This window comes from Macaca thibetana, chromosome 3 (genome assembly GCF_024542745.1).
Source record: "Macaca thibetana thibetana isolate TM-01 chromosome 3, ASM2454274v1, whole genome shotgun sequence".
NCBI classification, from domain to species: domain Eukaryota; kingdom Metazoa; phylum Chordata; class Mammalia; order Primates; family Cercopithecidae; genus Macaca; species Macaca thibetana.
The window spans coordinates 165,854,152-165,875,572 of NC_065580.1; the positions used below are offsets into that span (position 1 = coordinate 165,854,152).

General features: G+C 42.1%; 3 protein-coding genes across 13 annotated transcripts in view; 2 read left to right on the plus strand and 1 right to left on the minus strand.

The window, feature by feature from the left end:
- The window catches only part of SOD1 (superoxide dismutase 1), a 1,049,346-nt gene that overhangs the window by 612,108 nt on the left and 415,817 nt on the right, over positions 1 to 21,421 (minus strand). The window lies entirely within an intron of this gene.
- Positions 1 to 21,421, plus strand: part of TIAM1 (TIAM Rac1 associated GEF 1) — a 1,375,699-nt gene that overhangs the window by 500,850 nt on the left and 853,428 nt on the right. The gene's annotated exons all lie outside the window — the stretch shown is intronic.
- Positions 16,282 to 17,580, plus strand: LOC126951722 (keratin-associated protein 19-8). Its single transcript, XM_050786128.1, has one exon. The coding sequence runs from the start codon at positions 16,764 to 16,766 to the stop codon at positions 16,929 to 16,931; it is 168 nt and encodes a 55-aa protein (XP_050642085.1). The 5' UTR covers positions 16,282 to 16,763; the 3' UTR covers positions 16,932 to 17,580.

The following is a 21,421-nucleotide window of genomic DNA, read 5'->3' on the forward strand; positions in this document are numbered from 1 at the left end:
ACAAAATCTTCTCATCCTCAATAGGTGCTCAGAGCCACTTATAAGAATCTTCCTCTCTCTTTCCCTCTCTCAAATAAACATTAATAACTTAAGGCTATATTTGTGAGAGGAAATTCTACAGCACCTACCAGTGGGCATGTGAGCTCAGCTGAGGTGGCAGGGAAGAACTCCAGACATGAAATTGATAGAATTACAAAAATTAAAATGCAGCAACATTTAGAAATATGACACTAACCGTGAAAAATAATTTTTGCAATTATAGACCAAAATATGATTTTTTTTCAAGGATGAATGGTATCTGGAAAAAAGCACTGACAATTTAAAAATGAAAACTAAAAATTACTTTGTCAGCAACATTTTAAAGATTTTTTTAAAAAAGTGAACTTAAACATATTTTTATTTGATACTCTGATAATTTCAATTATTTGCTTCAGTGGTCAATTCATCTGGTAATTTTGAATGAATTTTTAATATGGAAGCCTGCACTTATGGAAAAACAACCTTTCATGTAGGGCATTGTAAAGCTTCCGTTACTGATCTATATGAACAATTAAAATTATTTAGAGCATGTTATCTAATGACATGGAAACAGAGAAATCTTAGCTGCTGAGCTAGAGGAGGGTCTCTTATTGGGATTGTGTTTTCTCAGTCTAATTCGTGCATTCCTCTGAGTTTCTATAACTGAATCCATGTATTATTTTTCCAAATTGAACTAGTTTTTTTCTGATAATTTCTTATGAGTGTTTCAATCACCTTTCAGGCAAAATGCAGTGAATCATGGTGTTTTAAGCACCCCAAGAACATGAATTTTCCAGAAAGTGGAGAAGCTGTATTGTTCAGGGATGATATGGTTTGGCCGTGTCCCCACCCAAATCTCATCTTGATTTGTAGCTCCTATGATTCCCATGTGTTATGGGAGGGACCCGGTGGGAGGTGATTGAATCATGGGGGCAGGTCTTCACAATGCTGTTCTCATGATAGTGAATAAGTGTTATGAGATCTGATGGCTTTATGAAGGGGAGTTTCCCTACACAAGCCGTCTTTGCCTCCCACCTTACATGTAAGATGGGCTTTTGCTGCTCCTTGCCTTCCACCATGATTACGAGGCCTCCCTAGTCATGTGGAACTGTGAGCTCATTAAACCTGTTTTTCTTTATAAATTACCCAGTCTCACGTATGTCTTTATTAGCAGCGAGAGAATGAGCTAATACAAGGGACATTGAGGCACTGACTACCCTCACCCCCTGGAGGAGGATAGGGCCTTGCTAGTGCTAATTTGGGTTCAAAAAGCAGGAGAGCTTGATGTTTGTAAAAGTTTTGTTAAAGGGTAGCACACAGATTTTAATGTACCTCATTTATTTTAATATAAATGCTTCTGAAATGATGATATATAAGCCATGTATATTAAAAGGGCAGTGACTTGGCAGTTTTCCACCAAGACCTTACCTTGAGCCAAAAAAGTCAACGGTGACTACATGCCCTCCATGAAACATTTTGAGGGTAAAGTATATCACATCTGTTTCTGCCCTGCATGGCCACTATGCTTTCAGTAGGGTTTGTAACCTTGCTGAAGTAGTGTGGGAATATAATCTAATCTCACAGTGGGGTATGAATTTGTGGTTACTCCCCATCAATATATATAGCCCACCAGAAAAATCTATAAAATTTTTGGAAAAATTTTATTTTTCCTTTGCAGAAAGAAGCATTATTAAGAATAGGTAGGTTCTATGCTTTCAGGGGCTAAATGTTCAACATAATCCAAGGATGTTGGGTATCTCTGGAAGTGACTTGTCACTGTTTCATGGTTGACTCAAGTCCAGTAGTGCAAAGAGACTTTCAGTTTAGTGGGAGAAATCCTTTAGAGATTGAGAGTGAAGAACTGGTATAAATATATATGTATATAATATATAATTTATATATAATATATAAAACAATGAACTGAATTGTGTCCCTCAAAAATTTGTGTGTTGAAGCCTTAACCGCCATTGTGATTGTATTTAGAGATTGAGTTTTTAGGAGGCAATTAAGGGTAGGTGAGGTCGTAAGGGTGGGTCCCTAAACTGATAGGATTAGTGTCCTTATAAGAAGAGAGAGAAACCAGCTGGGCATGGTGGCTTATGCCTGTAATCCTAGCACTTTGGGAGGCTGAGGTAGGCAGATTAGGTTAGAGAGCTCGGGAGTTAAAGACCAACCTGGGCAACATGGTGAAACCCTGTCTCTACTAAAATACAAAAAATTAGACGGCCATTGTGGTGCACACCTGTAATCCCAGGTACTCGGGAGGCTGAGGCAAGAGAATCCTTTGAACCCCGGAGGCAGAGGTTACAGTAAGCCAAGATTGTGCCACTGCACTCTAGCCGGGGCGACAGGCCAAGACTCCGTCTCAAGAAAAAAAAGAGAGAGAGAGAGAGAGAGAGAGAGTGAGAGAGCGAGAAAGGGAGAGCTTTGCTTTGCTCTCTCTTTCTCTCTCTGTCATATAAGAACATAGGGAGAAGGTGGCTGTCTACAAGCCAAGAGAAGAGGCCTCAGAATGAAACATAGCTTGCTGGCACCTTAATCTTGGACTTCTCAGCCTCTAGAATGGTGATAAATAAATTTCTGTTGTCTAAGCCACCCAGTCTGTGGCATTTCGTTATGGCAACCTAACCAAACTAATACAATTATTGAGCACCGACTTAAGTATTTATTGAGTTTCACAAGCTATATGTGCTTGCTGGGTTGTTAGATTTATTCAATCAGTTGTTTTACACACACACATCACACACACACACACACACACACACACGATACCAGTATTCACCTTTAGAAGTGGGCATGGTGGTTAAACCTTATGACAGATGAAGCCAGTTCTGGGGTGCTATCAGAGTGGTTCTGCAGTCACTGGCCAGGTTACCTGATTTTATCCTCTAGTGACATCCCACAGTGAAGCCACACAGGCCTTTACATTATTCAAATTCCTAAGTAATCTGTTTCTCTCTGGTGATGGATTTCTTAACCTTGGGTCTACAGGTAGACTTCATGGTTTTATACATTTCATGAAATTTTATGCCAAATATATCTATGTGCATTTTCAGAGGAGAGAATTTGTAGTTTTAAACAGATTCCCTAGTAATTCCAGACTCTAAGGTTAAGACCAATGGCTTCAGGCCAACGTGTGGTGGAGATCTTATCAATAGTGAAGAGTCCAGCTCCAGGTTAAAGTCCTGGGTACGATCTCTCAGGTCTGACCAAAGACAATTGCAAGGCTTTTCCTGGCAGGTCTCAGGGGAGAAAGTTGACCTCCCCACATTGCAGTCTCTGGAGGAGGGAGGTGCAGTCAAGGATTCAAATTCCTCCACACTTACTGCTCATACACTTATGGATATTCACATTCACAGCCAAGACATCTCCATTTGGGGTCCTCCTTATCTATAGCCCTGCGAGAGCGGGGGCACTTTTCAGGTACATCCACCAAGATGTTCCTTATGGGGGGACCTTGACTAAGACTCTTCTCTCCATTGGCTACTCTGACCTAGTACCTTTTAACCCTAGTTCTTCCCCCTCCCTCCTTTTTCTCTTTCTTTGTCTCTTGCCTTCACTCTTGTGATAAATGAATAAAGGCCTGGTTGTTTCTTTCAGTTTGGCTTGTTGTCCCCCTTGATCACCTTGGGATCTGGCAGCTCAACAGGAGCCGAGGGACTTTAAGAGGTCACACTAAAATAATCATTTACGGGAGATCTTTACAGAAGAACATGAATATCTCAGAGACATGGTTAATTCCAAGGAGCCTCAAAATGACCCATGCTCTTAATAATTCATGTGGATTCTTCTTTACTTGGCCAGTAATCTGATTTTAGTTCTATTTGGCATTTGGAAACTGGTGAACATACTCCATCAAATTCTGGCTTTTTCTTCCAAATGTTCCACCAGGGTCACCTTTGGCCTCTGGTGTTAGTCAGACTATCCAACTACAATTATAGCACAAAACCACTCATTAGAATGGATCCCAAGCTTACACAGTAGGCTCAGAGAACAGCCACACCTGCCCCGTGTTAGGCACCTCGCCCATGCATTTGTGCACACACTCAGGCTTATATGCATTTATTTCACTCAGTAACTTTTACTCGTCTATTTGGCATTTTCCAATTATCTTAGAACCGAGGCCTTACTACTCCTATGTAACTGAGTTGGACAGGAAGATGAGGGCAGGGCATTGACATATGTTAAGCAGTGGCCTTTAAGAACTATGAAAAATGCTTTTATAAACCTTATCTCCTGTGATCCTTCCATGAGTGTCATTTCGCAGAAGAGGATATGGATTCGCAGGTTAAGTAACATGCCCAAGGGAGCAAGTGGAGGCTTTGGGATATGATTGCAAAGTCTGTGTCCTTTACCCCCATCCGCCACAGTATTTCCCTGGATGGAGGTCTGCTCTGTCCAACTTACCATTGTCTATTGAAGTTATCCATGATGTAATAAGACTACTCTGTTAATGTTTGTATTAGTCTGTTCAGGCTGCGATAACAAAATACCACAGGCTGGGTGGCTTAAACAACAGAAATATATTTTCTCACAGTTCAGGAGGCTGGAACTCCAAAATCAAGGCCCGTGGGATTGTTTTTTTCTGAGGCCTCTCTCCTTGGCTTGTAGCTGGACCACCTCCTTGCTGTGAACTCATGTGGTCTTCTCTCCGTGTGTGCACATTCCTAGTGTTTCTCTAGTGTGCCCAAATATCCTTTTTTTTTTTTTTTTAGATGGAGTCTCGCTATGTTGCCCAGGCTGGAGTGCAGTGGATTGATCCCGGCTCACTGCAACCTCTGCCTCCCGGGTTCAAGCGATTCTCCTGCCTCAGCCTCCTGAGTAGCTGGGACTACAGGAATGTGCATCACCACACCCAGCTAATTTTTTAAAAATATTTTTCATAGAGATGCGGTTTCATCATATTGGTCAGGCTGCTCTTGAACTCCTGACATTATGATCTGCCCTCCTCGGCATCCCAAAGTGCTGGGATTACAGGTGTGAGCCACCGGGCCTGGCCAACAAATACACTTTCATGTAGCTTTGAATTTAAAGGGCATATACAGAGTGATGCCTTTAGCATTTTAGCCTTATTAGAGCCAGAGAAATGTATTAGTATTTGATAAAGTATAGTGAAGGAAGAATATAATAATAGTGATGATAATGATGACAATGTGAACATAAAAAAATTCATTTATTGAAGGCTTATCACATGCCAGACACTTGGCTACACACATTTCTGAGAACAATTCATTCAGTCCCTACAACACATTTTTAGAGTCTTGGACCCTCAGTCTCTTCAGCTGTAACTTCTCTTAACTTCGTGGGATGGCTAATTTCATGTGTCAACTTGCCTGGGCTAAAGGATGCCCAGATAACTGAGAAAATATTATTTTAGTGTTGTCTGTGAGGGGTTTCAAGAAGAAGTTAACATTTGAATCAATCTGCTGGGTTAAAGAATCGCCCACCAATGTGGGCAGACATCACCCAATACTTTGAGTCTCTAAATAGAATGAAGAGGCAGAGGAAGGGCAAATTTGCTCTCTCTATTTGAGTTGGAACATACACCTTCTTGTGTGTCAAGAACCAAGGATATCAGAGCTCCTGGTTCTTGTAGCTTTGGACTTAGCCTGGTATACCATTGGCTCCTCTGGCTCTCAGGCCAGAGGACTTGGATTGAACTATACCACTGGCTTTCTTGCTTCCCCAACTTACAGTGGCATATGACGGGGCTTCTTGGCTTCCAAAGTTGCATGAGACAATTTCCATTATAAACTTCTCTCTGTCTCATATATATATATGAGATATATATGTGAGACATATATATATATATATGAGACAGAGAGAGGTTTATAAATATATGTACACACACACACACACACACACACACACACATATACACACACATTCTCTTTTCCTGTTTCTCTGGAAAACCCTGACTAATACACTTCATTAGACCTCTGTTTTCCCATCTGAAAAGTAAGGACAGTAATTTTTACCTGTAGAGTCGTTGCAAAGATTACATGAAACAGTAGACCCAAGGCCCATAGCACAGCGTCTGTTACTGAGTAAGCATTCACTAGAAATTGTATTTATGTTTGTGACTATTATAAGGAAATGTCTTTAGGCTTGTGTCCAAGGGCTGAATTCAGCTGTGTCTCTCACTCCTCCCTGAGGGCTGTGCCATGGCCAGGTGGCTTCCAATCTGTACTCACCTGTTACTGTACAGACTGTTTCTTTTTCAGTGGCAGCCCCTTAGGTCCCAAGGTGAATAGGCCACTACTTAGAAGAAGCTCATGTTTTGTGATCCCCCCCGACATTTATTACCCTATGAGAGTGGGTGATGCCCTACTCTGGGCCTGAGGGAAGCCCACAAGTGCTCTTAGAAGTCGCAGTATTATGATACCTTTCCAGCCTTCTCCTGCTTCCACTGTTCTCAACCCCTTGGCAACCCACATCCCAAAAGCAAGAGGAGGGAAGTTTTCAGATGTATTTCTGTATTAGTGTTTTCTAGAGAAACAGAACCAACAAGATGTATAGATGTAGAAAGAGATTTATTACAAGAAATCGGTTCGGCCGGGGGCGGTGGCTCACGCCTGTAATCCCAGCACTTTGGGAGGCCGAGGCGGGCGGATCACAAGGTCAGGAGATCGAGACCACGGTGAAACCCCGTCTCTACTTAAAATACAAAAAATTAGCCGGGCGCGGTTGTGGGCGCCTGTAGTCCCAGCTACTCGGGAGGCTGAGGCAGGAGAATGGCGTGAACCCGGGAGGCGGAGCTTGCAGTGAGCCGAGATCGCGCCACTGCACTCCAGCCTGGGCGGGACAGAGCGAGACTCCGTCTCAAAAAAAAAAAAAAAAAAAAAAAAAAAAAAAAAAAAGAGAAATCGGTTCATGCAATCATGGAGGCTGAGCAGTCTTAATATCTGCAGGGTGGGTTGGTAGGCTGGAGACCCAGGAGAGCTGATGGTTTGGTTCCAGTCTGAATCTGAAGGCCTGAGAACCAGGAGAGTCTGTGTTGTGGTACCAGTCCAAAGCCTGGCAGACTGAAGACTCAGGAAGAGCCTGTGCATCAGTGTGAGTCTGAAGGCAGGAAAAAATCTCATGTCAGTCAAAAGGCAGTCAGGCAAGAGAGATTCCCTCCTACTTGGGCAATAGCTGGCTTTTTAGCTCTATTTAGACCTTCAGCTGATTGGATGAGGCCCACTGACACTAGGGAAGGCAATTGCTTCACTTAGTCCATCGGTTTAAATGTTAATCCATCCAAAACACTTTTGCAGAAACACCAGGAGAAATACTTAACCTTGAATTTTGCTTGATATTCTTGAATATCAAGCACTCCATGACCCAGTCAGTTTGCCAAATAAAAGTAACCATCATAATTTTGGTTCTCATCAGTCTTGAAGAATCCTTCCTCACCCTCCAGTAAACTGGCATTTTGTTCAAAGCTTCTAAGTTATTTAAAGTTTTACACAACAATGAGGGTGAGTTTTTAATCTAAGGGGTAGGAAAGGAAGAATAGGGTGAGGAGGGAATAGCAGAAGTAATTAAAAGTAATTGTCATAATTGCTTCTTGTTAAACCCAGCTAATTGGTAAAAAGTAACAAGGAGGAGGCCATTATGCAAATATATGGCCACTCTGTTCGGCTCCAGTTGAAGATATCAGAGCAGAGAACGGGAACATTTCTACTAGCCAGTTACATGATGATCTGTTCATTGTCCTTCCTTATCAGTAACCCTTAGCCTCTTGCAGCATCAGACTTCTGCAATCTTGTTAGTTTTTCCCAAGCTGTCCAAATCCAATTCAGTATATTTAGAGTCATTCCTGACCCTTAAGTTATAGTATTTTCCTCTGTGTCTTCCAACTACTACCACCCTTTCATGCCCAGCTCAAATTCTGTCTTCCCCTTGATGCGTTCTGTGACTATTTCAGCCCTTAGTCTTCCATTTTCTCTGTATTCTTTTCTTCTTGCCTTTTCTGTACACTGACAGCTGCTTATATGACCTGTGTTACTAGAGGCTGCTTTTCCCTAAAAAACCTTACAACAAAGCTCTGTTTCTTGTGTACCTTCTTTAGTACCAAGAATAATCCCAGGAATAGAGTTGCTAATAGATACTTATGAATAATGAGTGACTCTAACATGTAAGCCAAATCGTATCATTCCTCTGGGCAAAACTCTCTAATGACTCCCCATCTTACAAGAAAACCTAAAGTTCTATAACAGACAACATGGGATAGTTTGATCGGATCCCTTGTCCCTTCTCTTGTCTCCTTAATTCTCCACCTTGTTCACTGGAGCATCATCTAAATTGTCTTTCACGAAAACCTCTCAAGTGTAGGGATTTCTAGGTACTGTAAGGGCAAATACAAACAAAAATAAGAGGCTGGGCCTGTAATCCCAGCACTTTGGAAGGCCGAGGCAGGTGGATCACCCGAGGTCAGGAGTTTGGGACCAGCCTGGCCAACATGGTGAAACCCTGTCTCTACTAAAAATACAAAAAATTAGCTGAGCATGGTGGCAGGCGCCTATAATCCCAGCTACTCAGGAGGCTGAGGCAATAGAATTGCCCGAACCCGGGAGGTGGAGATTGCAGTAAGCTGAGATGGTCCTATTGCACTCCAGCCTGGGTGACAAGAGCCAGACTCCATCTCAAAAAAAAAAAAAAAAAAAAAAAAAAAAGAAGTGTCATTGTCTCTGTTGAAAATAAGGGAAGATACCTCCTTTTTCTTAGATAATTTACTTTAGAAAATTTGTCATTGTAAATTCTCTGTCACTTTGGTAGGTGTCTTGATCCCAAACTACCTTCTATCATCAGGATATAAGAAGTTTATTTTTCCTTTGAATAAAGCCAGTTGGGAAACACAGATGGTCACTGCAATTACTCAGTGAATCTAGGATGAGCTATGTGTGACAAATCGTGCTGCCAAGTCCTCTTGTGGAGGCGTAGGTGTTGTTTATTTTGAGAACATGTATGTAACGGGCTGTATCTGCTTGGCTGTATAAAAAGGTGAGACTTCTTTCTGTCTTCACGATTTCTTAGTGGGTCGCCTGTGATGTGCACCACATTCTGGTTCAATGTTTATTCAATAACGAAATTGTTTTCTTCCTCTTGTTCCTTCGTGGGAAGTTTTCTGGGTTGGAGATGTGCTGTTGTTAATTGTATTTCTCTAACAGTACCTGCCTGGATGTTTCTAGTTGCCCTTCACACTACAGACTTCTATCTTGAGAAGGGGAAGGTGAGGACTTGTGTCTACAATTTCTTCCTCCCACCCTTTGTTTTATACTCCAGTGCATTATACAGAGTGGGTGCTACAGTCCAAACGCTACAGTCCAAATTCCTATGTTGGAATTCTAACCCCTGAGATGACGGTGTTAGGAGGTGGGGCTTTGGGAAGGTGATTAGGTAGTGAGGACATAGCCTGCATGAATGGCATTAGTGTCCTCATAAAAGGGAACCCAGAGAGCGAGCTTGCCTCTTCCACCTTGAGAGAACACAGGGAGAAGGTGCCGTCTACGAACGAGGGAGCAGACCCTCACCAGACACCAAATCTACTGGCACCTTGATCTCAGACTTCCCAGACTCCAGAACTGTGAGAAATAGATTTCTATTGATTTAAGCCATCCATTTTATGGTTTTAAAAAATAGCAGCCTGAACGGACTAAAACAGTAGGTTGTCTTTGTTCTTTTTCTTCTTGGAAAGGATTTCATTATACTATATCCTTCTTCTTCCTGGTCGCATTAATGTCTACACATTGGTTTTTTTTTTTTTAATGGAAGAAACTCTATGATCTGTGTCTACCAGGCATATATATATATATATATATATATATATATTTGATTTTGGAGCTGTTTAGTTTGGCTTCTCCCAAAGATAGATCCTTGGATAAAGATTTGAGTGCAAGTAGTTTATTTGGAAGGGGGAGGGCACAGACGTAGGGGAGTGGGAAAGTGAGAAATGGAGGGGAAGATGGACAGCAAAGGGTGGGCTACTAAGACAGTTCCCGCAGTGGGTGACTGGCACTTAATCTCCCATGGAAACTGGAGGAATAGCAGGAAACATACATCAGAACTAGCCCACGGAGGGGTTAGGTAGCTGGGTCTTTATTAACTCCCAAGAGCCAGTGATTAAAGGCTGCTGGTGGGAGGGAGGGAGATATTCATTCCCTGGCACTTCCAAATGTTCTCACTTATGAGCAAAGCTGCCTTTAGTGGTTCAGCCAAAAGCCGGCAGGCACAGCGATGTGGATTACATCCGTGGGAGGTGTATTAGTCCATTCTCTGACTGCTATAAAGAACTACCAGGTCATGCCTGTAATCCTAGCACTTTGGGAGGCCGAGGCAGGCAAATCATGAGGTCAGGAGTTTGAGCCCAGCCTGGCCAATATGGTGAAACCCCACGCTACTAAAAAATATATATATAAATTAGCCAGGTGTGGTGGTGCATGCCTGTAGTCCCAGCTACTCTGGAGGCTGAGGCAGGAGAATCGCTTGAACCCAGGAGGAGGAGGTTGCAATGAGCCAAGATTGCACCACTGCATTCCAAACTGGGTGACAGAGTGAGACTCCATATTTAAAAACAACAACAACAAAAAACAAAAAACAGAAAAAGAACTACTAGTGACTGGGTAATTTAAGAAGAAAAGAGGTTTAATTGACTCACAGTTCTGCAGGCTGTACAGGAAGCATGACTGGGAGGCCTCAGGAAACTTACAATCATGGCGGAAAGGTGAAGGGGAAGCAAGCACCTTCTTCACATGGTGGCAAGACAGAGAGTGAAGGGGGAGGTGCTACACACTTTTATACCACCAGATCTCATAAGAACTCACTCACTATCACGAGAACAGCAAGGGGGAAGTCCACCCCCATGATTCAGTCACCTCCCACCAGGCACTTCATCCAACACGTGGGGATTACAATTCGACATGAGATTTGGGTGGGGACACAGAGCCAAACCGTAACAGGAGGACTGCTGGCATTGAGGGTCTAACCATACAGGCGAGGCCCGGGCAGCATCTGCAGCAGGAGCCTGGGGTAGCATGTGCTCAACACCGGGATGTGCTGCCAGATCCCCTCCAAGAACTGACTTGTTCCCCAGGCACTGGGAGCATGGTGAGTACACAACCTGCAGCTGTGAGCCCCTTCCAGGATTGGCTCAGCTGCTGAGCTGCTCACCCAAGCTCACACTTCTTCCCACATTTGATGACTGATCAGTATAGGAATATAAAGGCCTGGCCATCTGGCACAGCACTGCAAGGGCCAGTCTAGCTGCAGAGGACCTGAGAGGTCAGCCCAGGCTCCCTTCCTTAGGGCGGATCCTAGGGCTCTCCTTACTAAACATCCCATACCCACAACTCCTTTCCCAAATCGGTTTCCCAGAGAACTCCAGTGCTTTCATGTGGTTGCAGATATTGCCAAGAATGAAAGCACGTCGGCTTGGTATCCTAGGACTAGTATGCCAGCTAAACAACGATAAAGGAGCTACAAATCCCGGTTTCCACAGGGTAAGTAAGAGTGGGTCTTTGTAAAGGCAATGATTATTTTTAATCATGATTATCTCCATTTTTTCTCAGAAAAAAAAATTATCTTCCAATCTCTTCTTTGTACCCTGTCTGATTCTTGCATTGGATCTCTTTTCCTCATTTCTGATAGCTTATTTTTCTGTCTTTAAAGGCAGTTTTTCTCTCAATCACTCAATCTTTATCAGTTGATTTCTAAGGATATATTTATTTTTCTGTACTGCCTGCCAAAAGAATTTTGGCCTGAGACTTAAAGAATTTTGGCCTGAGACTGCAGCTCTGGGCCTCGCCGGCCTGAATGCTCTGACTCTGTGGTCTTCTTTTTCCAGCTGCATTTGTTTCTCTGATGTGATGGAGGTTCTGCTTGCTGTGGCAGTAGGAGAGGTGTTTGGATTCCCTTGAGTGGGAGGAAGCACTTTCTCCTTGGTGTCCAGGCTGAAGACACACTCCCCTTGGTAGACCATCAGGGCTCCTTACATGCGATGCCACGAGTCAGCTCTCTGGCAGAAGCAGCTCGAGAGTATTACCTTGGGGTCACATAGCATCCAGGATTTCGGCTGTGCTTTTATATCCTAAAACTTAGTATGGCCCATAAATGGAGAGAAACAATAAAAGTGTATATCAGTATATCAGTGTTTTTATACTGTATATCAGTGTTTTTACATAAACACAAAATTTCTGCTTATATACGTTTAAAAATAGCCTCCTTACATCACTGACTATAAAGACATGTATATATGTGTATGTGTGTATATATATGTGTGTATGTATATATGTACATGTGCGTATATGTACATATATGTGTGTGTATACATATGTGTGTATATGTGTGTGTATATACATGTGTGTACACGTGTATATATTGTTAGCTCTGCAAGAATATGTAAGTATGTATATATTTGTGTGTGTACACACACACATATATCTCGCTAGCTCTGTAAGTCAACTCAGTTTGGGGGGATGATTTTACCACGAATATCAGATCAGTACTTTCTCAGGTATAATTTATGCCTATTACCAGAACTACACTAGTGCTGCTAAATATATATATATATATTTTGAGACAGAGTTTTGCTCTGTCGCCCAGGCTGGAGTGCAGTGGAGCGATCTCAGCTCACTGCAAGCTCCACCTCCCAGGTTCACGCCATTCTCCTGCCTCAGCCTCCCGAGTAGCTGGGACTACAGGTGCCCACCACCACGCCTGGCTAATTTTTTGTATTTTTAGTAGAGACAGAGTTTCACCATGTTAGCCAGGATGGTCTTGATCTCCTGACCTCATGATCCGCCCACCTCAGCCTCCCAAAGTGCTGGGATTACAGGTGTGAGCCACCGCGCCCGGCCAATATATTACTTTTAACAACTCTTGTGCAAGAAAGAGTTGGGCTTCAACTTTCCTCTGTAAACCTATAAACCAGCAGTGGTGAGAGAGGCAGGGTGGACCTCTCTCTTAAGCATCGGTCTCAGCTCTAGGCTGCTCTGACTCTTCTGGGGTTAAAACAGGGAGTGGGGGAGAGATGCATGCCTCTGACAATCTGACCAGAGGGTTCTCCGAATTGTGCATCTTTTGGAGCTGACTCTTGCACTCATGGGCCTCTCATCAGTGCTCTGGTATAACAATCCCTCTAGTGGACTGCTCACATCCTCCCTCACTTTCTGCATCTCATGGGACCATCCAAATTGCTTTGGCTGAGGTTGCTTCACCCTCTTGACCAGGATCCCTTTTAAATCAGCTCAGTGGCATTCCCACCCCAGATTCCTATCTGGCAGCCAGGAACCATGTATCTTTGAACAGTCACAGATAGGGGGCAAGGTTACTCTGAAACTCAGCCCTGGCTCATTGCGATGGACTGTTCAGCCCTGTCTCTCACCTGTAGTCACTTTCCCAGCCCTGAGTCAGACAGCAGTTGGCTGTGTCTTACAAATTCAAGGGATACAGTACACTTCCCATGGAAGTTGGCTAGAAAATGCCTAGGTTCTTGAAGACCATTTCCAAAGGAATCTCTTCCCCTTCCTAATGCTTGGCCTCTCCAGCGTATTTCATGATTGGAGATAGGAGCTTAGTGTAACTGGCCAATGGGTTCTTGCCCGCTGCCTAGACAGAGCCAATTTATCAAGATGGGGGAATTGCAATAGAGAATTTAATTCTCACAGAGCCAGCTGTACAGGAGACTGGAGTTTTATTATTACTCAAATCAATCTCCCTGAAAATTTGAGGATCAGGGTTTTTAAGGATAATTTGGTGGGTAGGGGATCGGGAAGTGGGGGGTACTGAGTGGCTGGGTCAGGATGAAATCAGCGGGTTGAAGTGGGTCTTCTTGTTATCTTCTGTTTCTGGGTGGGATTGCAGAACTCATTGAGCCAGGTTACTTGTTTGGGTGGCATCCCTTGGTGCATCAGAAGGCAAAGTCTGCCAAATATTTCAAGTGCTGATCTTAGGTTTTAAGACACTGATGTTATCCCCAGGAGCAACTCGGGGAGGTTGAGAATCTTGCAGCTGGAGCCTCTGGCTGCATGACTCTGAAGCCACACTTCCTAATCTTTTTTTTTTTTTTTTTTTTTTTTTTTTGAGATGGAGTCTCGCTCTGTCGCCCAGGCTGGAGTGCAGTGGTATAATCTTGGCTCACTGCAACTTCCACCTCCTGGGTTCAAGCAATTCTCCTGCCTCAGCCTCCCGAGTAGCTGGGACTACAGGCGCCCACCACCACACCTGGCTAATTTTTATATTTTTAGTAGAGATGGGGTTTCACCATATAGGTCAGGCTGGTCTCAAACTCCTGACCTCAGGTGAGCCACTGCACCTGGCCTCTAATCTTATAGTTCATTTGTTAGTCCTACAAAGGCAGACTGGTCCTCATGCAAGAAGGGGCTTTATCTCAGGAAAGGGCTGTTATCATCTTTGTTTTGAAGTTAAACTATAAATTCCTCCCAAAGTTAGTTTGGCCTACACCCAGGAATGAACAAGGACAGCTTAGAGGTTAAAAGCAAGAAGCAGTCGGTTAGATCAGATCTCTTTCACTGTTACAATTTTCTCAGTTAAAATTATTGCAAAGAGGGTTTCAATTAGTTGCAGACTGCAGATCTAGGTTTCTACAGCTCCCTTTGCAAGTCCTTCTCAGGTAGATTACCACCTTTCTTTGTAATATGAGAGCTGTTGTCACTGATGATACAGGTCCTCAGCTAAAACTAAGAGTCCTATTTTACATGTTGTTTTGCTTTAATATTTATCTCTTGGTGAATACATATACTTTTAACTCTAAGACAAAAAGGAGTTGGGCTTCAACTTTCCACTTCAAAACTTTTGAACCTATCTTTGTTCTCCCCTCTCAGTTTTACATCTCTTGAACAATCAGTGCAACAAGCATTTCGATTGTAATCACATCGAGAATAAGTGGGTGTGACGTTCAGTTTTCACTTGCTAATTTTAGTCCTTTGAGTTCTGGCCCAAAGGAAAGGAACAGACCAATCAGCATATAGATCAAAAATCAAAATGAGAAAGCTCACCAGCCCAGAAAGCAAAGAAAAGTTTTCATTTTTCTGTTGTGATAATACAATATTTCTTGCTTTTGCCTTTGTTGTTCAACATCTATAAAATATGATGATGAAAAGAAAGAGGTGAAAGTGAATGATTTAGGTTCTAGTCTGGGTTTTGTCACTCACTGGGTGATCTGACCAGTCTTCTCCAATGCTGTTTCATCATCTGTAAAATAAGAGGTTACACTAGTTCCTATATTATATTATTCTACCTGAAGTGATTATTAATAGTACATAGAATAATTCTACTGCTTATGTGTTTGAAATTGGTTTTGATACCAATGGTTAAGTAGTAATGATTCTGACCCTCATTATGAACACTTCAGTGGGCTTCATTCTTCAAAAAGAAAATGTCATATTTAAGTATGTTTAATTTTACGTATTTCTGTAAATTATAGTTTAATTAAGGTTTCCTTAGAGAACAAAAGACGGAATCCCAGAATTTGGAAAACAACTTTTTAAAACCTCTTTCCTGATCGTGTTAGAAATTCAGTAAGGCAGAGAAGGCTGCCTGCCCACCTGTGGCTGTGGAGTCAGATGCATAGAGCCAATACTCAGATGTTAATCTCTTTAGAAGATTATTATTCTTATTTTTTATTTTTAGTTTTTTAGATGGAGTTTCACTCTTGTTGCCCAAGCTGGAGTGCAGTGGCGCGATCTCAGCTCACTGCAACCTCTGCCTCCTGGTTTCCTGCCTCAGCCTCCCGAGTAGCTGGGATTACAGTCATGCGCCATCACACTTGGCTAATTTTGTGTTTTTAGTAGAGACGAGGTTTCTCCCTGTTGGTCAGGCTCGTCTCGAACTCCCAACCTCAGGTGATCTGCCCGCCTTGGGCTCCCAAAATGCTGGGATTACAAGCATAAGCCACCGCGCCTGGCCTTAAAAGTTTATTTTTAAAAAAGAAGAAGATTACAAAGATGAAGAATAAGGTATTACTTTGCAAAAATCACACCCACAGCTCTTGCCTCCAGTGGTATTTCCTATATAAACATTGAATAATGGAAAAGAATCTTGCAGTAAGAGCTAAGAGCCATCAAAAGTTTCATAAACAACATTGAGTAAAAGGGTAGTAATGTGTAAGGAAACAAAATTTTGCCATTTGGGTTTTTTTCTCTCTCCTAAAAAAATAAATGTGATCCTATTGTGCTGTTGGCCACATTTTGTTGGATTTATACAGTAAATGTACCTCTTCTATTACTTCAATAACTTAAATAGCAAAGATGAAGGGGTAAAACTCATGGGATTGGGAAGGGCAGTTCTTATTTACAGTTGTATCCCTAGCTCTGAGCATAGCGCCTGGGATGCATTAGTTGGGCATTAAATATTTGGGAAAGGAATACATTAAGAATCAGACACTGGGAAGGGGCTGTAATGAAAGAACAATTTTAGGTGACAAAATTGAAGCTGATTGCTGCTCTTATGTCTGATTATAGAGCTTTAACTATGATGGTCAAAGCAGGAGGGCTTTGAAGACAGCATAACCATCCTGTGGAATCCAAACTGCACAGAAATCAAATGGAAACATATTTACTTAGTGTCAGGAATTGTTCTACAGTTTTAAGGTGAATGAGATTCTTTTCATGCAATTGAATCTACGCCATGAGAAGTCTACCCTACCCATCACTGAGGATGTACAAAAGTCCCAGGGAAGCTGGTGATAGTTGTACTCAGGAAACTTGCCTTTGACCTCCAAATACATCTACAGTTGCTGAACCATGAGCTACTACAGCAGCTATTATGGAGGCCTGGGCTGTGGTTCTGGAGGCTTTGGTGGCTGGGTCTATGGCTTTGGCTGCGGTTGTGGTAGCTTCCGCAGGCTGGGCTATGGCTGTGGCTATGGAGGCTATGGATTCAGCTGCTGCCAACCATTATACTATGGATGATATGGATTATCTAGCTTCTACTGAAGAGTGAACTCATTCTTTGGATCACTAGAATCTGTGTATCATCCTGACTTAATTCTCCTTTCAGGTCTTTTTACCCCCTCTGTCAACTGCACAGCCACTTTCTTGATAAACCAGACAAAGCAGCAAAGGGTGCCTTGTGAACTCTTCAGAGTGAAGACTCAATTCTGGCAACAAACACAACAGAAACAGTGGCAGCAGCAAGGGGAACCCTTCCTGTAGAATGACCTAGAATCTCACCTTTCAAGCTGTGAATCCCTCTCTTCCCTTATTAATATATCAACATGGCACCAACTCTTCTATTTCAATAAACTAATTTTAATAGTAGAGCAAACTTGGTTGAAAATTTTTTTCTATTTTATTTTGGTAAGAACACTTAACATGACATCTACCCTCCTAACAACTTTTTGAGTTGACCATACATTATTGCTGACTAAAGGTACCATACTGTATAGCTGATCTCTAGAGTCCGTTCACCTTGTCTGACTGAAACTTCATGCCTTTTTGTCAATAACTCCCCATTTCCCCCTTCCCCTAGCTCGTGGTAACTGTCATTCTACTCTTGGATTCTACAAATTTGACTCTTTTGGATGCCTCATGTAAAGTGGAATTGGGTAGTATTTGTCTTTCTGTGGCTGGTATATCACACTTGGTTTCATTTCTATTGATTCATTTCACAGAACCAGACCCAAGCTTCCAGGGTCTGTGTGTGTGCATTCACCATTGTATATTCTGTGGTCATGACAATACCTGGCACGTATAAGGCAGTCAAGAATATTTGTGGATTAAGAAACTTGCTCATCGGTGTTATAATATAAAATCATTTTTAATCTGTCCAATGGTTTGGGGATAATGGTGTTCTTTTATAGCTCTCCACCCTCTTCTCACCCCATTTCCTCTTACACACAAACATACTCACAAATTCTGGTCAAACATCTCTCACCCTAGGTGGAATTTATTTTTGTCCCAGCAGCTGACAAAAAAGCTCAACAGTAGCACTCCATATGTACAACCTTACAGGGTCAGGCAGAATGCCTTGCATTTTGTTAAGAAACATGTATGAAAAATTATTTGCTTTCAAGGCAAGCTACAGATATTTGCCACATAACTAGAAAATGTGCACATTTGGACTTCACCATAAACAACCTAATGTCTATCAACATTATAATGGAAAAATAAATTGCAGTATATTTTTACAATGGAATATTACACAGCAATGACAATGGCCAAACTAGAGCTATAGGCGACAACCTGGCTGAACCTCACAATCATAATGTGGAGTGAAAGAACCCAGGCATAATAGAATAAATACAGTGTGAGCCCATTTATTTAAGTTTTTAGACAAGAAAAATGAGATTACAGGGTTAGAAGTCAGGATAGTCATTACCTTTGGGAAGACAGTATTCACGGGAAGACTCGAGGGGGGCTTCTGAGGTGCAGGCAATGTTCCATGTTTTGATCTGGCAGTGGTTACATGGAGGTTCTTTCTAAGTCATTAAATTTATGCTGTGTGTGTTTTTCAGCATGTTTGTTATATTTCGATATAAAATAATCTAAAAATTAATAATATTCCATGATTTGAAAAGTGCCTTCTAAGAGCAGATAATTCAGATGGTTCAAAATTTTTTGAGGACCTACTTTGTATTACATGCTGGCTGCACATATGGAAATTTCAGATGAATGATCTATCACTTTTGATGTCAAGAAACTAAAAATATAGCAGCCCATAATAGAGGCATAGGTGGGGACAGGAGGTCTGAGAAGGGGGTGGTGAGTTTCTATTCCAAAATTTAGGAGAAGATTAGGAAAGTTTCTCCTAATGTGTCTAAGCCTCAACTTCAGGATATACACATGGTATTAGTATCGTTAGTCATAAATCTAATCACATCTGAAAGAATAAGACCTAAAGAAAGTTAAACAGTAACCACAAAGAAAATCAAGTAAAAAACATGAATTAGGAAACTTGCTCACCTATGGGTTTCTCTCTTTAGCTTAAATAGGAAGTGCATTTTGCTCAATGGACATGGAGTATATTTACTGAGTGTGCTGTGGGTGATATGAGTGGGAGATGTGTATGATTAACAGAGAAAACAAGTCTAGCTCAATATCGACAAAACTTCAAAGGGAATTTTGATGCCTAAAAATTGTTCTAGATGATTTTTGAAAATTACATAATAGGCTAAATTATTCTTTGGAATATCGTGAGAAAATTTGTTATGCTGATAGGAAAGATGCAAATCTATTAACAAAAATGGTGTTTGCCATTCCTTTAATTAATTTATCTACTCTATTAAAACGGTTTGGATAAGTAAAGATACACAGTTAATAATATCCTTTGTGTTTCTCAAGGATATTTTAGTTAGGCAACAGTATTCATGATTTTATATAAAGCCTTCAGCATTTCAGTAGTGTTGCCTGATGTGTTTGGGATAGCAGATCGGAGATTTAACAAAATTGATGTTGATATCAAACATTCCTCATGCTAATGAATATGTCTGAAAAATGTATGTGGATAAACAATGACTTGAGAACTAGGAGTTACTCATGAGGGTGATAAACATAGTGATCAGCACAAATCTTGACCAGGCAGTTGCTTTTATAACCCCATTGGCAGCTAGTATCTTCTATTTGACAGAAATAATATACCACATATGAACCTCTCAGTAAATTCAACTTTCCCCAAATGCCTGCTGAGATTTATCTTGCACAGAATGGATTAAACTTTCAAGGCTTAGAGGAAAAATGTACATTCATCCCCAACTCACTAGCTAAATAGAATGCCAAGCTCACGTCTTACGTGAAAGGAAGCCTTTAAGAACCATTTGGATGACCCAGAGAGAGATGACATTCTCTACCTCCCATGACGCCAGGACTGGAGGCTTTAAAAAACACCTGTTTGTGCTGGAGCCTAATTAGCACTAATCCTATGTGGCAAAATAAGCCGGGGTCTGATAAGGTTCAGAACATTTGCTAGGAATAATTTTTCAGTGTTACTTAAAATTAGTATATTTTTATTTTTTATTTTTATTTTATTTTTTGAGACAGGTCTTACTCTGTCACCCAGGCTGGAGTGTAACAGCATGATCTCGGCTCACTGCAACCTCCGCTTCCTGGGCTCAAGTGATTCCCATGCCTCAGCCTCCCGAGTAGCTGTGGAGCATGCACCACCATGCCCGCCTAATTTTTGTGTTTTTGGTAGAGACAGGGTTTCACCATATTGCCTAGACTCGTCTTGAATCTCTGAGCTCAAGCAATTCACCTGCCTCAGCCTCTCAAAGTGCTGGGATTACAGGTGTGAGCCACCGTACCCAGCCACAATTACTTTTTTCTTTTTTTTTTATTTTGAGACAGAGTCTCGCTCTGTTGCTCAGGCTGGAGTGCAGTGGCGCTATCTCGGCTCACTGCAAGCTCTGCCTTCTGGGTTCATGCCATTCTCCTGCCTCAGCCTCCCAAGTAGCTGGGACTACAGGCGCCCGCCACCAACCCCAGCTAATTTTTTTGTATTTTTAGTAGAGATGGGGTTTCACTGTGTTAGCCAGGATGATCTTTATCTCCTGACCTCATGATCCGCCCACCTCAGCCTCCCAAAGTGCTGGGATTACAGGCGTGAGCCACCACGCCCGGCCCAAAAAGTATTTTTAAAATTAAACTTTGGGTGACTACTATCTGGAAGGTGCTTGTAAGTAGTAAAACAAAACAAAACAAAACAAAATCTCTGTGCATTTTGTAAATTCCTCTGATTTATTGGCTATTTTCTTATTATTAGTTGACTATAGATGATAAATATTTATAATAAAGAAGTAAGTTTTTGCTAGTTCCTCTATAATGTCTAATTCGTGTTGTAGGTAATTTGAAACAGTTGAATCCCAATTGACTTCAGATCAAGAAATATTTGTGTTTATGATTTGGAATACTGTTTTGGTATTAGGATAATACAGGCTATACTGCAATAATAAGTACACCCTCAAATCTCAGGCTTAATCCAATGAAGTTATTTATGACTCTTGTCTAAGTCTTACTCAGTGAGTCAGTTCTCCTTGGAGCTCTCCTATAGTGACTCAGGGATCTGGGCTGCTGTGTTTTTTTTTTTTGTTTTGTTTTGTTTTTTGAGACGGAGTCTCGCTCTGTCGCCCAGACTGGAGTGCAGTGGCGCGATCTCGGCTCGCCGCAAGCTCCGCCTCCCGTGTTCCCGCCATTCTCCTGCCTCAGCCTCCCGAGTAGCTGGGACTACAGGCGCCCGCCACCACGCCCTTGTATTTTTAGTAGAGACGGGGTTTCACCGTGTTAGCCAGGATGGGCTCGATTTCCTGACCTCGTGATCCGCCCGTCTAGGCCTCCCAAAGTGCTGGGATTACAGGCTTGAGCCACCGCGCCCGGCCGGCTGCTATGTTTTATAGCTCTGCTATCTCGTTGTTTCAGCCACACTAAAGGGCGAGAAGAGAACAGAGAGAAAACATACCTGCCTCTGA